This window comes from Eretmochelys imbricata, chromosome 6, assembly GCF_965152235.1.
Source record: "Eretmochelys imbricata isolate rEreImb1 chromosome 6, rEreImb1.hap1, whole genome shotgun sequence".
Lineage (NCBI taxonomy): Eukaryota > Metazoa > Chordata > Testudines > Cheloniidae > Eretmochelys > Eretmochelys imbricata.
Window position 1 is genome coordinate 23,140,173 of NC_135577.1, and position 23,663 is coordinate 23,163,835.

Consider the following 23,663-nt stretch of genomic DNA (forward strand, 5'->3'; position numbering starts at 1 on the left):
GTGAGTGGAACTGACAAGTGGGTGTGCAGACCTTGCCAGAGATCAGTGACCCCTGCTGGCAACACCGTTGGCAGAGTGAGGAGAGGGCTGTTCGTGTATCGGGGGAACTCTGACTTCCTCTTTATTAGTGATCACTTCTAAGGGCCTGATCCAAAGGCCCATGAAGTCCATGGAAAGATTCCCACTGACACCAGCGAACTTTAGATCAGGCCCTAAATCCCCTAGTGCCTCACTTCTTAACTATTTAAAACAGAAAAGGAGTACTTGTGGCACCTTAGAGACTAACAAATGTATTTGAGCATAAGCTTTCGTGAGCTACAGCATCCGATGCAGTGAGCTGTAGCTCACAAAAGCTTATGCTCAAATAAATTTGTTAGTCTCTAAGGTGCCACAAGTCCTCCTTTTCTTTTTGCGGCTACAGACTAACATGGCTGCTACTCTGAAACCTATTTAAAACAGGAAATTTGTTCTCTTAGCAAGTCTTGCCCTATTGTTTCTTGTGTGTTCGTCGGTAGATGTCCTGGTAATTAACACACCGCCTGTGAGCAGCTTGTCTTGAGGGCAGGTCATACATTAAACGTGGTTCATCTTTAGCTTCCTTCCACCTTTGTGGTTTATAGGATGCCAAATATTAATTCTCTTCCCTTTTGCTCCATTCCTGCTCCACAGAACTTCACGGCTGACCCGCTGCTGTTCTCGGTCTGTTTTCCACTGCCAGCGTCAATATTTCTCTGGTACAAGGCCCATGTGCAGGCTATTGCTGTATAAAAGGAGAAACGTAAAGTGAGGCAACATCGGCAACTGCAGTATTGAAGCAGTTCTTAGACCAATCTAGGAACTTTTAATAATATCTTAGCGGTGTGTAGTGCTTCAGAGCATGATGGGCCCACTTTTTGCAAGGATAAAGCACATTGGGGGCTGTGCTTTCAGTGTGGGGGGGAGGGATAGCTCAGTGGTTTGAGCATTGGCCTGCTAAACCCAGGGTTGTGAGTTCAATCCTTGAGGGGGCCATTTAGGGATCTGGGGCAAAAATTGGGGATTGGTCCTGCTTTGAGCAGGGCTTGGACTAGATGACCTCCTGAGGTCCCTTCCAACCTTGATATTCTATGATTCTATGACCGTCTGGCCACGAGCATCACAATGGGAGCTCCAATAGCACTCAGTGCCCAGAACGCCTGGCCCTGATTTATGCGCCTCCACGGGAGCGGAGATCTCTTGACTGTCAGGCCCTAATTGTGAATGATGAGCTCTTGGAAATCTGGCCCCCCACGAACACTGAATAACAAGTCTCCCGACATCTCCGGGGAGGGAGGCAAATGGATGTAGTCCCTCCATAGACTGGAAAAGCTGATGCAGAGATAGGTAAAGTGACATGCCTGAGGCAACATTATCAATCGGTGACAGAGCCAGCTTTAGAATGCAGGGGTTCCCGTCTCCTATGCTTCAAGCATGCCACCTCTCGGATCAATTCACAACCATGCTGCACCTTAAATTCTGGGTCTCTTTTTATGATTTCTTTCCAGTTACTACAGCCCCCTTCTGCACGCCACCCTTCCCGAGTCAGCAGCTGTCAGAAGCTGGGCAACTCAGCTGCTTTCTTGTCAGCTGGTCCTGGCCGTGCCATGGGACTAAATCCAATCTGTACAGCATCTGTCTACAACTGTCTCGGGGACCCAGGGCTCAGTCACTGCCTGAAGTAGCGTCTCCTGGTGCTGGTGTAATTTGGTCACTGACATGACTTTAATACAACTCTTAAGTATGCATTTGTTTCCAGAAAGCCCTTGAGTACTGCCAAGTCCTTTTTATATTGAAATCCAGGCTCCTCCATAACACTTTATTATGAGGTTTGCTATTTTGGGAGCTGCAGTTACCCTGTTATGAGCAAGGCACATAACATCTTTTGATATGAAATTATTAAGGGCACAGCAGAGTTCATTACAGGGGCATTTCACTGTATTAAGAACAAATCAATACCACGGACTAATATAGCAACATGATACCTGGCTTCAGTTATGAATAGTGCAGCTAGAAATGGAGACGATATTCTCTTGGCCTCAGTGTGCTCCCCTTCCAATATATTACCTGTTGTGTTTTCCCTAGTTGTTGTGATGGGTTTATATTTGGACATGATCCAATAGCTGTTTTTTTTTTTTTTGAGAGATCCGAACACTATATTTTTAAAGCATAGAAGAAAGATGTATCCAATGTAACTTCCTGATCAAGCAAGGATGCATGTAGACCCCCCATTGATTTCAAGTGAGCTCCATGGGGGTCCTTCCAGAGAGCTTTGGGCCCCAATGCTCCATCTTTTCATGCTTGGCTCATGCACGTTTTCCTAAGTAATAAAAAGTACAGAACAAGCATTAGAAACTTCAGCCTAGGAGAGGATTTTGAAGGGAGGGAAGAAAGGAAGTTATAAAACATTTTAAGCAGAAAGGAGGGCACTGCTGACAGCAAATTCTCTGGAGGGTCACTTTCCTTTGGAATGATCTGCCCTGGATCAAGATCTGAATTAGCTGTCCTTCTGGGCATGCTGCATAGCCTATCTAGTTGAGTCGGCATTGGTGGAGGGCTGAGGTGGTACAGGGTGGGCTTTCTGTCTACTGGGAAGGTGTTTGTGGGGGTGGGGCAAGGGCATTCTAAACTATTATTAACGTGACTAAATGATGGGCAGAATTCTTTCCAAGGAAATCAACAGTGAGTCTATCCCATAAATAGGATTGGAACTCTGGCCTCCCCCAGCCACCTGCCTTCCAGAGCTTCTCTGTAACCATCAAGCCCTGCTCTTGTGCATCTTGAGACATTCCCTTTTGCTACTGACCTGGTGATTTCCCCCTCCCTCCTCACATTTCTTGTGCCCATCACAGTGTCTGATGTTGATGTGAATCTCCTTCAGCAGTAACTTTGTTGGGGTAACTCAATAATCCCCAGAGGATGATAGGGGTGGCTTTGTTTGTCTGGCAAACAAACAATTATTCAACTGTGGATTTTAATTTTTTTTTGCCTCTTGAAGTTATGCCTAATGGAGAAGAACAGCCATTTGTCAAGGCCACGCTTAACACTGACTGGAACCAAAGGGGGTTTTCTTAAAGCCACGCTGACAATAAAAAATCAAGTTAGCAGTGCTTGGTGCTGTAGGCTTTCTCCATAATGATCTGACTTGCTCAAGCCATTATTAACTTAATGCTTTCATTTACTAGATCATTCCTGGAGGAAGCCCTCCTGGTCTAACTGCTATTGCTAGTTAGAAAAAAGTACAGTTAATAGCTTGAGCTGCACTGGGAAAGGCCTACAGCTCAAGACAAAGTGAATTCAGTTTCATTTTGTTAAATTTCTAGCATGAACTTAAGCAAAGCCTCTTGTTCTACACTTCCAGCCCAGGTGTTAAGTATTTCATTATTGTGAATTCGTTTGTAAGCTTAATTATAAAAGTACTGAACTTCCAACTTTTCAGGGCACAGCTAGCTTTAGGGCTTCTGTATATTAGGAAAATCCTACTGCATTTAAAGACAATTGGTAAGAGTCGTGTTAGCTGGCATGGTACTGACTGGTCAGTGTAGACAAAGACAAGTTCTGTTTCAGCAACCCAAAATTTAATCGTGAGTAGCTGACACAATGCTGAACATAGTTTGTCCTGTTCTGTGATGACTAGTCAGTTACATTTAGCACCACTCATCTTGTCTCATTTCTATCTGAACAAGGCTAACACTAGTAATATAGACAGGCTTTAGTGGAAAACCCCCATAGCTTGTAGTAGTCACAGCAGTCTGTGAATAAACAAGTTGAGATCACTAGACTATAACTTGATAGATTTTAGACTAGCAAGGACTACTGTGGTGATAATATAATCTGAAATCTTGCATAGACTTTCAAGCACAACAACTACTCATTGAACTTGAGTATCTCTTCTAGAAAGAGATCCCATCTTGATTTAAAGACTCCACCTGTTGATGAACTTATGAGGTTTTTCTCCCTTCCCACTAGCAGTTCTTGAACAAGTTATTTAATAAGGGAAAGCAGGAAATATAGCTAGAAAGTGATGGTTAAAGTGGTTAACCTACCTGTTGTGTTCTGCTCTGTGTGACTGTCTGTCAGTCCAGGGTAGGGTTTCTGTACACAATTAAATTCCCAGTAAAAGCTCCATCCAATATTGCAGGAGTGCACAGTACGGTGCCCAAGGGCTAAACGCAACCCATAGAGGAATAATAGAACCTAGTTCCTGGCTGTGCTGTCCATGTAACTGCAGAATGAGTATGAAGCTGATCAATTTACTGCAAGTGAACTGCCGTCTCCAAAAAGCCACTTCTATTTATCAGTCTAGAAAGATAGAAGTAGAAGCAAATGTTAGGGACTATTACATCATCTGAAGACTTTTCTATGGTGCTTGTCACAATGGTGTCTGAAAGCCTCATTAGCTAGCTAGCTGTCTCACAAGTGGGAGAAATTGAGGCACAGAGAAATTAGGTGACTCGCCTAAGCCCACTTGGGAAATCTGTCCTTGGCTCTGCTACTGCACTCAGATCTTCTGAGACCCAGCCCAGTACCTTACCTACAAGCCTGTCCGTCCTTCTCTATAGCTGTGCATATTTACTGCTTGTTTTTCAGCTGTGCAAATGAGTGTGCTAATTAGGTGGGGTCTTTCTGCTCCTGGGCAAGTAGTTAACGTGGCCTTCATTGGGGCAGAGATATGGGAAACATCCCAGGTAAAGCAATGGGAGTCCTGCCTGTCAAGGGAGGATCAGATGGGGCTGTTGGGCCAGATTGGAAGCTCATTGAGGTCAGTATCCCAGATCAGGTCCCTAAAGAGAGGTATAGATGGTGATTTTTGTTTAATACACATGGCATATTTAAAGCATTGAGAGAGCATGGTATTAAGAAGAGCATAATACTGAGGTAGAAGACATTCAAATCCAGGGGTTTAGTGCAGGCCCTTGTCTAGTTGTTAGTTTAAAGTAGACAGGGTGCTGATACAGAGCAAAGTGTGGATCCTAACCTTTTCGCTCAGGTCCTTCTTGTTTAAAACCACAGGCCTATATTTTTCAGAAGCAACTGGTGACTTTTGGGGTGCCAAACTTAAGACGCTTTGTAGAAGGGTCTGAAATTCAGAAAGTCCTGAGCGTCTGCCCTCTGAAACCCAGACCCCTTCAAGTTGCCTCACGTTGGGCATGCAAAGTCACTTCTGGAAAACTTAGGCCATAGCCCATAACATACATACTTACATATATTTTTAGGAGTGTTAACTATCTTTATTCCTTACACGCCCAACAGCTGATGAAATGCTTCCTTTGATCACCATTAGGTCTGCCCCCAAAAGCAGAAAATAACCAACTGGTTTTATTAAAGCGCTTACTCTTACATTTGGAAAGGATTTTCCTGCATCTATTTCTGATTCAGCTCTTACAAGGCATTACGATTACATTCAGCACAGCACATGTAGAGTAGGTACCACAAAAAAAGTGGGTCAGGCTATGGAAATCCTGTGCACTGCTCTGGGGTGCTGCATCTTAGCTATAGTTATAGAGAAGGGCATTATGAAAGGAGGTGTCTGACTGGCTCACTGAGGCTTTGACAGTGTGTATCACTCTGTAAATAGGGTGCCAGATCCAAAGCAGGTGCAAACTCCTCTACAAAGTGCTGGTATGTAGAGATCATCCTAGGAATGCTCCCGTGTTAATCTCTGAGCCAGCGGAAGCGCAGATCTCTAGCATAAAGGGCTATGTTGTATCTTCATTCATCAACAGTATTTGAGTATCAAAGTCCAGGTTGAATTTGCAGGACTGGTAGCTAGAAAATCCGGTAAACTCAGGATCTGGAGTCACTGACGAGACAGTAAACATGGAACCCTCCAATGGGATCTTTACAGGCTCACTTTTCAGAGAAGAACTGCCCTTGAAGGTCTGAGGCCCAAGATTTTGTGAGCATCTGCACTAAACGTGTTTCAGTTCATGTGCCGCAAAAGCGTGATCAACAGTATCTTTGTAAAAATTGCTGTTTCAAAGAACTATAAAAAATGTTGCAATAATATTGATGCCCCATTGTGCTAGATCCTCTACAAAAGCATTAGACACAATCTCTACTCCAAAGAACTTAAATATCTGTCACATACTGCTCACTCACCATTTTTGTTAGTCCTAAAAACCCAGTCAAAGATCAGGCCCCGTTGTGGTAGGCACTGAGCAGCCGATGACCGCCTATAATTCAGGTTGCTTCTAGTTGTTTAATTCTTTCTATTAAAGTTTTTTTTTGATTTTGTGTCTGTTCTAGTTTCAGGTTAGTATCATCTCAACCACATCCTTCTACCATAGAATTCCAAACTCCACTTGAAAAATAAGAATGATTATGAAGCAGGTAAGCGACTATGCTGTAGCGAAATCTCTGTGATATCTACAGGTCCCCTATCCAATAAGATTTCTGCATTTAATTTAGTGTTGCTCCAATAGCACGATCTCTTCCTGTAGTGTGTTTCTGAGTAAACCAAGCTGAAGTGAAAAGTTCTCCTTTTGTGAAGATTCTGGGCGGATGAGGTTTGCCTAAAAAAACCCCGAACCCACCATCTTAGCTTTCAAGGGTAAATATTGATTATTTCTGCTGTCCTGTGCATCAGTTTGATGACTCTTTTCAAATAGACTTGGTGTCCTAGAAAGACAACCTGATGTGCTCATGTTAGCCTCTAGCCTTTTTCCCTTTTACATTTTTTGGGGATTCAGAACTGTATTCAAGAACTCAGGTGTCCTGTTTACATTTAAATTCACTTCTGTGTAATGACAACAGCCTAACACAAATGCTGACTACGTGCAACAATAATACAAGATGTGCGGGAGATTCAAGTTCTTGTAAACACATGACTGCCTGCTAAGGCCCTGATTCTGCAAGGAGCACTATGTGGACACAGGCAGGGGAGTTACTTACAGGTTTGGGATATTTATTCTTTAGTGCAGATAATTTAATATCTACTCAGTAGCACACAGAGCCAGCGCCAAATTCTTCTCTACTACGTGGGAGCAACCCCAATGAAATCAGTGGCAATGCACCCATTATCCCAGAATGATAATTACTTCCATAGCCTGTAATGGCTTGTGCACTGAACACTTAGGGGTTTTTTTTTTCTAAAACCCACCCCTAAAATAAGAGAGACCACTGGATTAATTAGATCTGTGCTTTCCCAGTCTAAACATCACTCTTTCCACACAGCTTAAAGAGATAAGAATGGGGGGAGGAGGGTGTTCTTGAAAAACCTGCATGTTGTATTTTAGAAATAGAAACATGCCCTCAGATGCTTAGAACTCGAATTACTGTGTTGTTTTGATTACTGGAATGAACTGAAAGCATGCTATACACCTATTCCACACACAAAAGATACAGACTGTGTTGGTTTTTCATCTCACCAGTGCGATGGAAGGTTTGACATTCTGTTTCTGAACTCCAAACACACATTACCCGACATATTTCAGAACATGTCTGTCCCTATGTAGGTACACAAGTGTTCATCATACAGTCTTGGTCCAGCTCAGCTGACATAAATTGGCATAGCTCCATAACCTGTCATTCCAGTTCATACCAAATGAACAGCCAGCCTTTGGACTCAATCCACATTATCCAAAATCTAGGGTTTGGGGGAAGAGTGAGTGTATGAGTAGCCTAGTGGTTAGGGCATCCACTTGGTAGGTGGTTCAGTCACTTTCCAATTGTTTATCCCCAGTGGAACAACTTCAACAGAAGAGACTGAGGGAGCCCCACATCAGAAATCCCAGAGGTCAGTTGTTAAAGCATTAAAGAGGTAGGATCTGAACAGGGGTCTCCCTTTCTCCCACTCAGGCAGAGGAGGGACTTGAACAGCTGTGCTCAAACAACCTCCTCTGGCTGTTTTCTGTGGAGCAAGGGAGGTGCCTAACTCATTCCTGCAAGAAACTCCTTAGGCACCGGATTCCTCTCTGTGGATTATTAAGTAGATTGGGGCCTCCCTGCACCCCAGACTTCGATACCTGCTGCTTATCTCAGAAAGGGGCAGGGCCTAGCGCACACCCCTGTTGTCAGCATCTCCCATTGCCTAATTTAGGCAGCTCCCCACCTAGCATGCTAGCCTTTGTGGATCACATTCTAAGTCACCTCTTCTCTCCCCATTCACTGTATAGGGAGCCTAGGTGCCTAACTGAAGCTTTCTGGATCACAGCGTTGTTCCTGTGATTCCCTCCCGCTGTCCCTAAAAGTTAGGCATGGGGATGCTCAGTGTTGTACCACCTAAGTTCCTTTGTGGTTCTGGGCCTTAGTGTCTATGGCACAACTTCACAAGCTGCTGCTGCATTATATTCTCAGTCTTTTTGCTGCCTCACAGTCCGCTTATGTCTTGTCTCTTACATTTTTTTTTTTTTCATTTGGCTAGGTCCAATACCTTAGCTTTCCTTCCTAAAAAGCTTTGCTTCAGAGGGATAAAAGCATGTCTTTGTCTGAGTAGCTAGGAAAACACTACAGACGGCTCTGAGGCCACAGACTGTATTAAGAGCAATATCAGAAGAAAGTTGGAGAACTCTGTTTCCTTATGCTTATGGCTTTGGTTGTATTTCATAAGGACTCTGTATACTAGTTTCTTGATACCGATGAGATCAGCCTCTAGGTTTTCCAACTAGCTAACTAAATACAGATTTCAGAGTAGAAGCCATGTTAGTCTGTATTTACAAAAAGAAAAGAAGGACTTGTGGCACCTTAGAGACTAACAAATTTATTTGAGCATAAGCTTTCGTGAGCTACAGCTCACTTCATTGAATGAAAGCTTATGCTGAAATAAATTTGTTAGTCTCTAAGGTGCCACAAGTACTCCTTTTCTTTTTGCGAATACAGATTCTTCCTTACCTGTAGTCCCCAAATTAGCCATGTATAGGTTGAGAGATTGAGCTAAGACTTCAATTTTGTAGCTAAGTACTTCATGTGCCTGTTGCATCTTCTAGTGTTTTGTGCTCATTCCTGCTCAGCACCTTCCACTTTCTTTTATTCCTAAAGCTCTTGGGTTTGTGGTGTTGAGGCGAGCATTAGCCTGTTCCAGTACATTGTCCATTTGTGTGATCTCCTGACGGGTCATTTTCTGTGCTGATATCAACTCTCAGGATGGTTGACATATCCAGGACCTTAGCTAGGACTCTGGTGCGGATAGGTTGTCTGATGTGCTGTATATTTTTTTTTTTTTTTCCCCCAGTGCTTGTTTACTGTGACTTACCATTCCCCCACTTTTTTTTTTTGTTTAGCATAAGGTCCAGTCTCTGACTGGAAGACTCAATTTGGAGTCATAAGGTAGGAAAGTCCAAGATCTAAGCACAAACACAATGGGAGCCCGAGAGAAGCATGTCTTTTGAACTAGATCTGTGGTTTTAAGAAATAAATTACTACTTCCATTGTAGGACCTACACAGAGCTCTAGAGCTACTGCTGCTATTGTCACACTACCCTGTGTTGCATCTGTTCTGAAAGAGAATACACTTGTGTCCCCAAGATTACTTTTTTTTAGTGTGTGTGTAAAACAGGGCACTTGCTTAATATCATGGAAATTACGACCTGAAAAAGCCTTTAGCTCATCTAATCCGGCCACCCCCCACACAAGTGTGCAGGATTGCTCTCTAAGGGAAGAGTACTTTTGAAAAAGTATCTAATGTATGTGACAGTGTCCCTTTAACCACGAAGCCTTAAACAATGTTTTTAATGCATTTTCCTAGATAATGTGGCAGATGTGCAGAACATAAGCTATCCAACTGTGACACACAAATGCCAAAACTAATCACTTAATGCCCTTTCCATTAGGATAAAGCATGTGTTTTAAAATACAACATTCCGCAGTTCATTTGGAAAACTGTCAGTAATAAACTTAAAGGAAGTTTAAACTATAAAGATTCCTGGGACTGATCAATATAGCTAGAAAATTGATAACTTTTTTATAGAAAATTGTTAAAGCCCAATGAAAGGTACTGTGGCAAAACTGGACCACTGTATAGAGAAGCAGTTGTGCCCAGTAATAGTCCTAGTTATTAAACAGCACTCCTCTAGAAACCAGATTTTGTTTAACCCAACTTTGCAGTTTTCTTTATGGGGAAAAAAATCCAGTTACTACTTGCTCAGCAGCTGAGCTATATGTGCCAAGAAAGTGAATGCTGCCAAGGAATATGGTCTCCAAATTAGAGAATTACTGTATAATCTGCTCCAGTTTATCTTCTAGCAACATAGTGTGGCTACGAATTATGTCTAACATTTGCATGTAGGCTGAAGCTGCACTCTCAAGGGGGGAGTTCTGGGCATATACACAGTGCAGGACCTGTGCCTCTTACTCTTTGTGGGTGGTGAGGAGGGGAATTGCATGTGGAAACTAACTCTTTCAGCCAGTAGAGATACAGGTACCACATGTTGGGAAAGGTGCAGTGAGAGAAGTATAGTCCTTCCTTTAGCTATAAGACTAAATTGATGTCTCTTCTGACAGCATCCAGAAGTTAAGGGGTGACTATCCTCCAGACTTGTGGTGGAAAGAGTCTTACCTAACACACACTCCTAATAGCCAAGATTTATGTGAGAGTAACTGCTGAGGACCTAGTGTTCAGTCCTGCAAGCTGTTGAATATTCTGGCTCTGAGCCAGGAAAGCAGTTAAGTACATATGTCACATTAAGATGTGAATAGTCCCATTGACTGCAATAGAACTGCTCATGTACTCTTAAGTTGAGCGCCTGACTATGTGCTTTGCTGAATCAGGTGGAGGGTGCTCAGCATCTTGCAGGATCAAGGCTATAGACCTCTGTCCTGCCAATACTAACATGCATGCTCAACTTCACTTAAATTGTTAATTGGCTTTAGAGGGACAGCTCACAAGTTAAGCATGTAAGTGTGTACAGGACCAGGGCTATAATCGCTGCTCCCTTTGCTTTTTCCACAGTCAATGTTCTAAACTAAGTTCTAGCAAAAGTCATCTGCTTCATTCCCTGAGGTAGGAAATACCCCCTACTATGACTGACCATGAAGAGGAATATCTGCTCTTACAAAATGACCTCTCTTCTTACATAGTAAGGAAAGTAGATACTATGTTGGAACTCAGAACTTCAGACCCAGCCTCTTCCCTGTACACTAGTGTAGACAACTGTTCAAGAGAAGGAACAATTTCTTTTCAGTATTGACTGGTGTTTTAACTTTAACACCAGGAATAAGGAATTTCAAGTTTAGTGGACACTAAAACCCTATCCTTAAATTGGATTGGGGAGAGAAAGGGGACAACTAAATACAATTCTGTAATCATGAAACAACTTGGCTACATTTAATAAAAAAACTTTATTAAATACTGTTACTGGGTGAAAATTTCTTAAAAGTACTGAAGGAAAGAAAAGAGGGAAGGAAAACTGCCTACTTGACTGTCAGGCTGCTGCAAAAAAATCTTCTGTCCGCATTTTAATTAAATTCCAATACTGGACTGTAAGTGGATTTCATCTTTCAAATGCTTCCTTGGAAGAGATCAGTGGCTGGGGCAGTACTGTGGCTGGAAAGTGAAATCCTTCATTGGCTGGTGTATGAATGGCTTGCATCTGTCTAACTCCTGAACAGTACAGTTGGAGGCTTGCTAGTGGTGCTTTTTTGGCCCATATGGCTGCAGTATAAAACCTTCCACCCACTGCTTATTTCTCCAGAGGGGCATAATTCAAGAGCTTCTCAATCAGATCCACATGGGCTAGCAGCATGCGACGGCAACAGTATCTCTTCAATCCCAGGGCATCCAGGGCATCCCTGACAATGAACAAATGACACAGTGAAAAAGCATTCCTTAGAACAGTAGCATTGAAAATGGTCCTAAGCAACATACTTGAGACTTTAAACTAGAGTGACAAGAGAAACATAGGGGTAGTCGGCAGCTTTTAAGAACCCCTGCTCGGTCCTGGATGGGTATCTTTATTTCTGTTAATATTCTTTTCCAGTGTTGTTGCTGAGCAGGATACGTAGCTGAAGCCTGCTCTTCCTGTCAGATTAAATCAACAAGGGGGTCCCACTCTTTCTGTGGAACTAAAGTTAAATACAGAATCAAACTGACATTGATATTTCCACCTTGTTCTTACAGGTGGTAAATCTGACTCTGCCTAATTCCCATAGGACACAATTAACTGCTTTTGGAAATCCAAAAGCTCTATGTATAGTTCAGAAGGATTCTCTCCACTATGAAAGACAATGTCAAACTCAACCCATGACAAGTAAGCTGAATGCAAGTTTTTCCAGCTAGGAAACCTGTTTTTAGACTTCATGGTTGTGAACATGACTTTTAACTAAGCCCATGCAGCCTGTTTAGGCCCCATTTACATTATTATAACTGAGAAAGGGGACTTGGTTTCACCATTGTTGCAACTGGTAGCATAGAGGGGGACCTACTCTGGTTTAAAAATCCGGATGACCAGAGACGACAGCCTGGTAACAGGATGCTGTTTTGAACCTTGTACTGTAACAGCATCCCCACTACTGTGATAAGTCAAACTGTCCAGGATTTTAAGCCAGTTACTTGGATATAGTCTGGTCACATCTATACTAACTAGGAACCCTGCTACTGTTACAGTGGAAGAAAGGACAAGTGTGTGGTTAAGGCACTTGGAAGATGTAGATTAGTTTTCCAGCTCAAAGAATCTGTCAGTTTCCTATCTGTAAAACTGGGGATAATGCTTGCCTACCTCTGAGATGTTTAAGGGTCAATACATTAAAATATGAGGCACTCCTATTGCAAAGATGAAGGCCAAAAGTTACCTGAAAAGAAGCATAGACAAGTCTGAAGCTATCTTTTAATGGGTCACAAATGTGAACTACCTCTGTTCATAAATGGGATGCTTTAGTTGAACCAGATTTTCTAATAATTTAAGCATATGCAATTGCATGTGTGAATTGGGTAATAAGGCAAATGGCTCAAACAATACACACACTTAAAAGTGCCCTGTATTATTTTCCACCTTTTACCTACTCTTAAGTGATGCTAAATGTAATTACAAGTTTGGTCAATACCTGAACCATATTCTACCCTCACTCACTGTACACATCTCCCAGTGGATGTAGAGTAGCATCTGAACATTGTAGCCCCAACCCATGGATCATAAATAAATGTAGTTCAGTTTTCTTCAAAACTGGTTTATCCTCAAAATATATGGACTGAATCCTAGTAATCTTTAGACTCGCATTATTCAGTGCTGTAATAATCCAGTATTTGATTCCCAAAATGAACTTAACAAAACTGTGACACTGTACATGGGATTGAATGGGAAGAGCTGCTGTTCATGAACTCTTTGTAATCACTGAACGAAGTCCAGGAAGCTTTTACGTTAACTGGATCTTGGTCAACTGTTTGGGTGGATGTGATAAGGACTAAACAATGTTCTCAGAATCATAAGTTCCAGAAATTCTATTAAGTCAGCTAGTCCTTCCACCTGTTGGCTTAGGATTGCTCCTACAGTTTTTGCTAGTACTTTATTCAATTTATTTTAAGGTTTTAAAGAGGGGGGCTTCAACAGCAAGTATGTTTTCCAGTGCAAAACAAGTATGTGCAGAAGTTACTCTTCAAGTAGTACATGAGACAGTTGTTATAGTAAATGCATATTTTTGTGATAAGGGCACAAGAAGTGTGGTTTTTATGACTAACGCATCACACTGCATCTTCATACTTTCACAAAGCAGAACACTTCAAATGGGAAGAGTTTAAGTCTGACAAGTAACAGTTACTTTGGAAAATTCTGACCTCTCAAGTCATACTGTTCTGACAGTCAGAGCTGCAGAATACAAGAATGAGCTACAAGTTTAGAAATCGTGTACACTGTATAGTTTCAGCTAAATCAGTACTCAGAAGCACCAGTTCCTTAGATGTTTCCCTCTCTTCTTCAACCTTCCACAAACCTGTGCTTATAAGGAAGGAAAACATTTTTTTAGTGAGACACTGCAGTTTCTGCCACTACACGAGGGGTGGGCAAACTTTTTGGCCCATGGGTATGGAAATTGTATGGTGGGCCATGAATGCTCACGAAATTGGGGTTGGGGTGCAGGAGGGGGTGAGGCTTCTGGCTGGGGGTGTGGGCTCTGGGGTTGGGCCAGAAATGAGTTCAGGATGTGGGAGGGGGCTCCAGGCTGGGGCAGGGGGTTGGAGTGCAGAAGAGGGATCAGGACTGGGGCAGGGAGTTGGGGCATGGGAGGGGGTCAGGGTGCAGGCTCCGGGTGGCACTTACCTCAAGCAGCTATTGGAAGCAGCAGCATGTCCACTCTCCGGCTCCTATGCAGAGGTGTGGCCAGGTGGTTCTGTCCCCATCTGCAGGCGTCGCCCCTGCAGCTCCCATTAGCTGAAGTTCCTGGCCAATGGGAGCTGTGGGGGTGGCACTTGGGGCAAGGCAGCGCGCGGAGCCCCCTGGCTACCCCTAAACATAGGAGCTGGAGGGAGGACATGCTGCTGCTTCCGGGAGCCTCGGCACACACGCTCAGAGCGGCCTCCAACCCCGCTGCCCCAGCTGGAGCGTAGGAGTAGGGTAAGCCCCAGACCCCACTCCCCAGCGGGAGCTCGAGGACCAGATTAAACAGGTTGGAGGACTGGATGTGGCCCCCGGGCTGTAGTTTGCCCACCCCTGCACTACACATTGTTCCATTTTCCTCACTCATTTCTTAAGTTACAATAAGTGATTTCCGTTGCATCTGACATTTATCTGTCCAGATGATTGTCAGAAGGCTGCACACCATTACCTAAAATTGTATGCAGTTTCATTGCTCATGGCACAGTAGAGAAGAGCTTGCAGAAACTCTCCTCACCTTAGGGGATACAGGAATCCATACACCGAAATGGTACAAAAAAAAATCAATGTGCGCGCCTAGGGCATGCTCTATTTCAGGCTGCATTTATCATTTGAGCTTCTTTGTAACTCTAAAGCTATGTTTATGCTACATCTTATGTCAGCATAACTTATGTCGCTCAGGGGTGTGAATAAACCACTCCCCTGAGTGACATAAGCACCGGTGTGGAAAGCACTATGGCAGCAGGAAAGCTGCTACCACCACTCATGAGGGCTGGAGTAGTTAAGTTGCATCAGTGCAGCTGTGCCACTGTAAGCTCTCTTGTGTAGCTGTAGCCCAAGTTTTAGTGCCAGAAGCCTTGCTTCTGATATTACAATGGTGTAACTCCACAAAGTTGAATTGCTCCCGATTTACACTAGTGAGCTCAGAACCAGGTCCACAATATGTCAAGACAATCCTATCAAGTCTCAAATGTACATTTCTGCCACAAATAGTTCATGGCTTTGGCATTCCTCTAAGTAGAGTTACTTAAACTAAAGACTGAAAAAACAAATATCCTATCTAGGAACTGAATGGTCGTTAGCAAGCTGCCACTGAAAACAGCCATGATAAATAGCTATTAAAATGAGCATTACAAAAAAAATTCTTAGAACCCTGCTCTGTATTGTTACTATAAGCTATAATTAACTCTATACGATGAAGCTACAGCACAAATTGCCATAATTTCCTTGTTGGACCTGCAGTATCTGAGCTCAACAACATCCATTGGTGTGATCTTTCTGGAAGGGCACTTACAAGTACGCATTCCAGGACAGCAATGGGATTTAGGAAAAGTAGTGACTGGGTCTCACTGCACATTCATCTAACACAACTGACAAATGAGAAATAAAATCTCAGTTGTGAGATAAGTCTTTTCTACAACCTTGGCAAGAAGCTCTGAAGTGGCTAAAGGGGTGGATTATGAATCCCCGTGTGTTTAAAGCTAGGCAAGGGAAGATTTTAGTTTTGTTTTTTTTAAAACTAATCTCAGCTTCATAGTCTGTCTGGTAAAGCTGGGAGTCTTAAGCCCCAAACCTCATAGAAAGCTGGATTTGTTATAAATTGCCTTAAAGGGAAACTGACTGCAGAATAAACACTGGAAGTAGCAATACATAATGAATTGTCAAATGTACAATACATTATTTTTTTCTGATCTGCCAATTGTACATAACAGTTGGTAAAAAATTACAAATGATTTTGTGATTTACTTTTAAATGACTTATGAAAGGAAAGCTTATTTCAACGCACAGTGTTATGCTTCCTAATGTTCAAGCAGACACTTAGGATCTGTCTGGTGCATAACTGAGATTTATAGTGTGACTTGAGAAAAATCTCCAAGTTACAGGATAATTCTAGTTCTTGGGCAGCTCCAAGTAGACTATGCTAAATGTGGAGTAGTGTTTCGGTTATCAACCAAATATTGAGGGACAATTATGTGATTAATCATTTCATCTGAAGGATAGAACATACTCCCAAAAACCCCTCAGTCATCTCTCCTAGATGACTAGCAAATTTGGGTGCCCAACCTGAGACACCTTAAAAGGGACTTGACTTTCAGAAACTACGTGCTCTGGCACACAGCTCAAGTGGGTAGGTACCCAAAATTACTAGCTACTTTTGACAATCTTGGCCTCCACTTATAATGCCCTCCTCTTTCATGTATTTTCCAGTTGCAGTCCTGATGTAACAAACTGCTGGCAAAGTTGAATTCAGTTTATTTTTCACCCCTACAGTGTTCATCTAAGGGCATGGCTACACTAACAAGTACGCAGGGGCGCTAGTGGCTGTAAATGTAGCCGCTCTACGCCAATGAGAGAGAGCTCTTCCAGTGGCTTAACTACTCCTACCCCCGTGAGTGGCAGTAGCTGTGTCGGCAGGAGCAGCTCTCCCGCTGACATAGCGCTGTCCACGCCAATGCTTATGTCGGTATAATTTATGTCGCTCAGGGGGTTGGTTTATTCACACCCTGAATACACTACAGCTTATGTTAGCATAACTTATGTCAGACAGCCTGAGATTGTTTGGGTCTTTACTCAAGCCTCCGATCATCCCTTTGGCGAGGTGATATAACGGCTTTTTTCTGCCTCTATGGTTGAAGGAACAGTGGTGTAGGCTTTGTGGTGAAGTCTCCCCCCTTCAGCTATTAGAAAAAGCGCTGGACAGAAAGGGTAGTTTTTCTAAGTTGCTCAAAAAAATTGGTTAGTCTCTAAGGTGCCACAAGTACTCCTTTTCTTTTTGCGAATACAGACTAACACGGCTGTTACTCTGAAACCTGAACACTTACTGGCTTCAATAAGAGATGTGAATGCCCAGTACCCCTGAAAAATCAAGTGGTGGGTGCCCTTGCTCAGTTTACAGACAAGACGTAGGGGGTAGGGCTGGTGAAAACTCCTATACCCCTGCGGGAAACTTAACAGGCAGCGAAAGCAGTCAAGTGGCAAACGAGGGCCTGTGAATATTTACACACATACTTAACTTAAGGCACTGCCCCAGCGAAGTCAAAGCATGAACACTGAGGACCTGTCTACACTACAAAATTAGGTCAACCTACAGCCACCACAACAATTAAATCGGCTCTTGGTGTCCACGCTACCCTCCTTCTGCCAGTGGTGCACATCCTCACCGGGAGCGCTTACTCCGACTGCAGTGGGGCATTGTGGGGCACTGACAGCTGGAGCAAGGGGCATTGTGTGCCCAGGGTGGGGATCAATTTCACAGCAGGGAGCTTACCAGAAGCGAACTGACATTTTTATCAGTTTCATGGCTGCTATTTCACATTTCTTCTCCAGCTCCCATTGAGACCAATGCCCTGCTGACAGTGCTGGGGGCGCGGGAAGAGCTGTGAACCTGGTGGCCGACTGTCTGTGATGGGGCCAGGTCTCCAGTGCCTATATAGACACTGGGCTACCCTAACTTCATTGACCTAAGCACATCATCTCTCATGAAGGTGGCGTTATTAAGTCGATGTAGTGGGCAATTTACATCCGCGGGAGCACCATTGTAGTGTAGACAAAGACAGAGTTAGGTCAACGTAAGATGTCTTACATCAATCTACCTCTGTAGCATAGACCAGGTCTGGCTAAGTCTTTGCAAGATCAGGGCCAAGGAGCATAAAAAAATACTTACCCTTCTGTGTACTCTGCTTGCAGAAGGCCAAGATATGCCTCCCACTTATTTCCAACTATTTTGCCGCAGGTGAAGCATCTGACCGGGATAATCATTTTCTTGCAGTAACTGTCAAAACATTAACCAAATAACGTGCTTGTTGCTTGCGTTTACATGTCGGAATGCATTTGATGCATCTATAAAATATGACAATGGAAGTTCTTCACATAGGGCAAAAAGGAGGTGGGAACTCCAGGACTGCACCACAGCTGGAAGGGTCAGCTCCACCACCCAAGTATAAACATTCTCCTTTTGTTTATTTTAATGATACTACTGGATTGATTAACCTATTATTAGTATAGAGCAGCTGTACATTAGCCTTTCAGTTCAGACACTTATGTTTTGTTGCTTAGAAGTTTCAGTCCACAAGCAGTTTTAACACAACCCCCCTGAGGCTATGTCTGCACTTACCACTGCGTGCAGAGTACAGGCATTACACATCTAGCTCCGCACTGCCGTGAAAAGCAGGCTGTATCCCCATTCCTCACTGTGGTATGTATGACAGGTTTCAGAGTAACAGCCGTGTTAGTCTGTATTCGCAAAAAGAAAGGGAGTACTTGTGGCACCTTAGAGACTAACCAATTTATTTGAGCATAAGCTTTCGTGAGCTACAGCTCACTTCATCGTTGAAGTGAGCTGTAGCTCACGAAAGCTTATGCTCAAATAAATTGGTTAGTCTCTAAGGTGCCACAAGTACTCCCTTTCTTTTTGTGTTATGTATGTATGTATGTATGTACGTACACAGCGCAGTGAAAGGCTCTGGCAGCTTCCCTGCTGCTGGAACATATTCCTATTGCGGGAGAGGAAAGGCTCTGGCAGCGGGATGGTAAACTTGCTAAAAAGAGCCATGTAGGAGACACTGTGGGGTGCCTAAAGAGCCTGTGTGGGGCCCTTTAGGGTACATCTACAATGCCCATGTTACAGTGTGGCCACAGCAATGCTGTGACATGGGCAGCGTAGGGTATGTCTATGCTACCCACGTTACAGCGCGGCCACTGAAGCGCTGTGACGTGGGCAGTGTAGACGTGCTTTATCGCTGCGGGAGAGCTCTCCCGGTGATAAAACCGCGCCGCCCCTAACGAGCAGTGGTAGTTTTATCGCCAGGATAAAGCGCTGTCTTTACTGGCGCTTTTCAGCACTAAAACCTTTGTTGCTCAGGGGTGTGTTTTTTCACACCCCTGAACGTCTAAAGTTTTAGCGCTGAAAGTGGCATTGTAGACACAGCCGTACTCGTTTGAGCAGTTTACACCGGTGGCAGCTAGGGACCCTTGCTCGACATACCTTGGATTAGAAATTTAAAAAAAAAAGGGGGGGGGGCGCACGCGCAGCAGCTGAGTGGATCAAGTGCCACTGAACAGCAGCTCGGCGCTGCAGCCCTGTTAGACCCAAGGGTGGGAGGCAGCTGCTGGGGGGCTGGTTTGTTCAGAAACACTGTGGGGGCCTGGGCTGCAGCGACGGGGGGAGATGCTATTTCACTGGGCGGGGGGTGAAGCCCAGGCACGGGTTACCTAGGGAGGTGGGGGAATCTCCATCCTGAGAGGTTTTTAGGGCCCGGCTTAGCTCGAATGATTTAGGTGGGGCTGCTCCTGCTTTGAGCGGAGGGGTTGCACTCGGGGTCGCTCCCAACCCTGATCTTCTCGGATTCCGCGGGACCCTCGGGCCCTTTAGCTCCGCGCCGCTTCGGGACAGCGCCCGGGCCCCCTCCCCGGCCGCGCACGGGGGCCGGGCCCCGCCTCACACTCACCACGCGGATGCGCTGGCCCAGGACCGTCTCCCCGCCCCGCCTGCTGGGACGGCGCGCGCCGGGCGCGCTCTCTGCAGGCGGGGGGAGGGGGGCACTCGGGGCTCCCTGGCCAAGCACTGGGCGAACTGCGCGCGGCAAGCCGGGGGGGCGGGGAGAGACCCTGGTGGGTGTCTCCAAGGAAGAGGCGGGGGCTCCGAGCAGGGGAACCGCTGCTGGGAAGGCGGCGGTGACTGAAAGAGGGACCCGGGTCGGGGCAGGGGCCCGTTGGGGCTCTCACTCGCCCACAGCCCCCCTCCCCCCCGAGTCACTGGTTCCCGTTACCTCAGCAGGGCCTGCACCGCGCCCGGTAGCTTCACCCCCCACGCGCCGCTACCGCTGCTCCAACGGCAGTTGCCCCTCTCCGTCGGCGATACCACTATACCTGATTTGGCGGGAGAGGGGAGCAGACACAAGGCGCAATGCAACCGGTGATAATAGCGATTTACGGCATAGCGCGCGCGTGCGCGCGCGGGGAAATAAATAATTCAGCCCCACCCCCGGCTTCAGGATGGTACATCCCAAACCGACGGCGTCTCGGTTGGCTCAAGAAAGCCTCGTTCAGGGTGGGTTCGCGATTCGCGTGCGCTGAGTGACAGCTGGTGCTCTCGGAGCGGAGAGCGCCCAGCAGCAGCAGCTGGAGCAGCAGAGCTCAGAGGCTGGAGGCAGCTGCAGTGGCGGTGCAGTGTCAGGTACCTCTCTTCACTCCTAATGATTCCCAGGCGCTCTCTGCAGACACTTGTTGCTTGGGCTTTAATAACGGGATTTAAAAGAAGTCCGATTTCACTCGCCCCCTCATCTCCCACCCCAGTTAGTGCTTGGGTTTGTGCATGAGTGGAAAGTGCAACTGGTGGCTGCAGCTCAGCACCAACAAGTTGTGCTTGCTGCGGGGGGAGCAGGGGGGAGAGGCAGAGCTGAAGAGGGGCTTCTCTCTGTTGCTTGAGGGCATTCACCACCTACTGTTGTTTGGGGGGGAGGGTGAGGTAGGGCAGGGCACGGGTGGTTTCTGTTCTGGGCACCGCTAGTTTGTGGATTCCTTTTTTGCAATGCAAGAAATGCCCCCAGATCTCCGTAGTGGTTTGCAAGGACATGCCCCCAAGGCTGCTTGGAAGCCGTAATGGCCAGCTGAGATTTAGAAACAAGCAAACAAACAAACAAAAAAACACCCCAGAGTGCAAAATCCCGTATCCGAACGTGGAGAGACTTAAAAAATACCCACACAAAAACTGCCCTTGGAAATTAATCCGATCTGATTTCACAATGCTGTCTAGTACTTGATTAATATAGTGCTTTTGATTCGAAAGGGAGGGAGTCTCTATCCAAGTGAGTGAGACTTGATAGAGCTGATACTTGATGTCGTACAAAAAACTTACTCTGTACAAATACAAATCTCTCACGCTGAAGTAATCATCTCAAAGGTCAATGGAGGTGCGCCCCAAGGCACCATACGTTTGCAGGAAGGGAATTCGGATGTACTGCTATGTATTTTAATAATTTTTCTATTAAATGTGAAGTTTCTGAATTTGGTTGCCTGCAAACAATTGTGGAGGTATTTGCACAAAAAAGGTCACATACTCTGCCAATTTAAAAACAGACATCAATTATTGTTTGCAAGCAAATGTATTTATCTGTGACTAATAGCCCATACAAGTTTTAAAAAAGAAATCATTTAAAAAATCCAAGTTACTTGTCATTCTTTGTTTAGTTTTTACACTTCTCTCCACTTGTGTGAAGAAAATCACTGTGGTTTGTTTTACTTTTGTTTATTGTCAGTTTCACTTCCCTGTTCTCAGTGGTGAATTTCTCATACAGCAGGGGCATGTTTACTGGTTTAAAACAACTGATTTCATTGAAATTAAAACAAAATGGGGAGAGTTCTAATTATTTTAGATTGGTAAGAGAGTTTATTTTTACATAATCTAAACTAGAGCCAAATTAAACTTGAAAATGGCCTTGTAAGGGACAGATGTTAATGTGACTCATGTTGTTAATGTAAATTTAAAAGACAATGTGTGGCCAAAGCAAGAATGTTCCAATTTAACATTGGCACTACTCACCAGTGTTGGCTCATTTCCTTTGTGCCAAGGCAGTAGAGCTCCATCATGCACTGTTAGAAAGGCGTTGCAATATCTAGGGAGAAGGGCAGGGAAAGAAGGGGTCATGCCCCACTGAGAAGGAGTTGAGGGGTTGCTGTAAACAAGGTGACAAATGATCTCATTGCGTACCCCAAAAACTAAGAGAATTTTGGTAATGTGTAAAAATGCATCTTAAATTGTTTTGTTGTTGTTGTTAGAGGTATTACATTAGACTAAGTTAAAGATGTGAGGAAATGTATGTGCTTAAAAAATGTAAACAGGTGTGGCTGCTACCAGCTTTGGGGGCACATCTAGTTGTTTTGGGGGGTGAGGATCGTAGGATAGAGAATCAGTCTGACTCTGGACAATTCTTATTGTTCACTTGTTACAACATTAACATTATGCTAATTTTCTTTATTTAAAGTGGTAATTTTCTGAAGTATCTGAGATTTGATACAATTGTAAGCAGGGGAATAGTCCCGCTATTGTGGGGAGCTTTCCTGGCTTCTGCACTACCTTGGTGAAGTGGGCGAAGTGGGCTAGCGAAAGGATCTGAGTCCTCACTCCCACTTCCTTTACTCAGTGGCCTCCCTGCCCTTGAGGACTTCCCTTCCACTCTCCTGTCTGGCAGAGTCCTCGTGACCCAAACAAGGCTGAGTCCAGGATTCCTGGGGGGCTCGACCCCCAACCCTGCTGTGGTCACCTAGGACAGGGGCTAGGGTGGCCCCACTCCGGGGTACTCTCTCTGCACTGGGCACTTCTCTGACCCACTGACCATTACATACAATTTAAAGCAAATGCAAGTTATTTAATCAACAATTAATTTTAAAAACAATAAGGAAAAATGGGAAAGGTTAAAGGAAACACATCAACCCGCTCTGTGGCAGGGACCACCACAAACAGTGTCTCTGGAACGTCAGGGCCATTCACAGTCTGTTCCTTGTAAGTCCCAGGCCTTCTCCGGCCCTGGCTGTGCTGCAGGGATGCTGTGGGTTGGACACTTGCTCTGGTAGTGGCCACACGCTCTCAGACTCTAAGTGGTAGGACCCTTCTTCCCAGTGTCGCCCCTGCCCTGTCCGGGTTACGATCCATGTCTGGCCTGCAGAGCCTCTTGGCTGAGGTGTCTCCCTGTACTGGGCCCGCTGCCCAGGATCCCTCTCGCTCTCCCCAGCTCACCGCACCCAGCTCCGGACTGCTCCAGCCCCAGCTCCACCACTCTGTCTCAGCGCTGCTGCTGCTCTGCCTCCAGCTCCCTGGGCTGCCTCTTTGGCCCCTCTGCCTCTGGTTGCTACAGCTCTGCTCCCAGGACAGGTCTGCTCTGCAGGCTGCTGCCCACTTTGTCTGACCCAGGCGATTCCAGCTCACACGGAGGACATCCCTGGCCTCCTAACTCCCTGATGAGCCTGCCCGCCCTGTCATTCAGGCTGACCTGGAGCACTGGCCTCTCCCCATTGTTCCTGGGGACTATCAGTCTCAGGGTCCTGATTTCCCATCAACCCTTCCCCTTTGAGTACTGGGAGCTAGCAACTAAAACACTCCCACTGAATGTTAGTAAGGGGGCAACAGTCCCCTTACACAAAGGAAAGCGTGGAGCCATTACTGCCCGACATATAAATAATTGTCTTAATGCACAGCTTATGTTAATACATCTTACATGACTCTTATTTTGAAAACACAGATTATTGACCCAATGCGCAGAAACTCCAGACCCAGTTTGAACTGTAGAAGAGCAAATACTTCCATTATAACAAGTGAGGTTTGGGATTATAAAACCACTTATAAACAATTCTAAGCACCAACGAAACGACTATGATTTTTGCTGTCCCAGGAACAATAATTATATTTAGCTG

At 45.0% G+C, this 23,663-nt stretch overlaps 1 protein-coding gene and 1 long non-coding RNA gene across 3 annotated transcripts; both read right to left on the reverse strand.

Moving 5' to 3' along the window:
* Window positions 1-435: 435 nt before the first annotated feature.
* On the reverse strand, window positions 436-4,311 carry LOC144265558 (uncharacterized). Its single transcript, XR_013346319.1, has 3 exons — window positions 4,062-4,311; window positions 2,083-2,335; window positions 436-760 (listed from the first exon to the last, which is right to left on the reverse strand). It is a non-coding gene; the product is annotated as an uncharacterized LOC144265558 (long non-coding RNA).
* A 6,962-nt stretch (window positions 4,312-11,273) lies between these two features.
* On the reverse strand, window positions 11,274-20,175 carry POLR2L (RNA polymerase II, I and III subunit L). 2 transcript variants are annotated; one of them, XM_077818240.1, is made up of 3 exons: window positions 20,024-20,175; window positions 17,920-18,027; window positions 11,274-11,742 (listed from the first exon to the last, which is right to left on the reverse strand). In XM_077818240.1, the coding sequence occupies exons 2-3, from the start codon at window positions 18,012-18,014 to the stop codon at window positions 11,634-11,636; spliced, it is 204 nt and encodes a 67-aa protein (XP_077674366.1). In that variant the 5' UTR covers window positions 18,015-18,027; window positions 20,024-20,175; the 3' UTR covers window positions 11,274-11,633. The 2 variants fall into 2 exon arrangements, with proteins under 2 accessions (XP_077674366.1, XP_077674367.1); XM_077818241.1 differs by lacking the exon at window positions 20,024-20,175 and adding an exon at window positions 19,703-19,805.
* Window positions 20,176-23,663: the final 3,488 nt, after the last annotated feature.

Bases quoted from the DNA above. Each gene is read 5' to 3' on its own strand.
- POLR2L (XM_077818240.1), bottom strand. From the start codon at position 18,014: ATGATTATCCCGGTCAGATGCTTCACCTGCGGCAAAATAGTTGGAAAT. The intron at 11,743-17,919 runs GTAAGTATTTTT...GTTCATTGTCAG, and splicing joins CAAGCAGAGTACACAGAAGG to GGATGCCCTGGATGCCCTGG.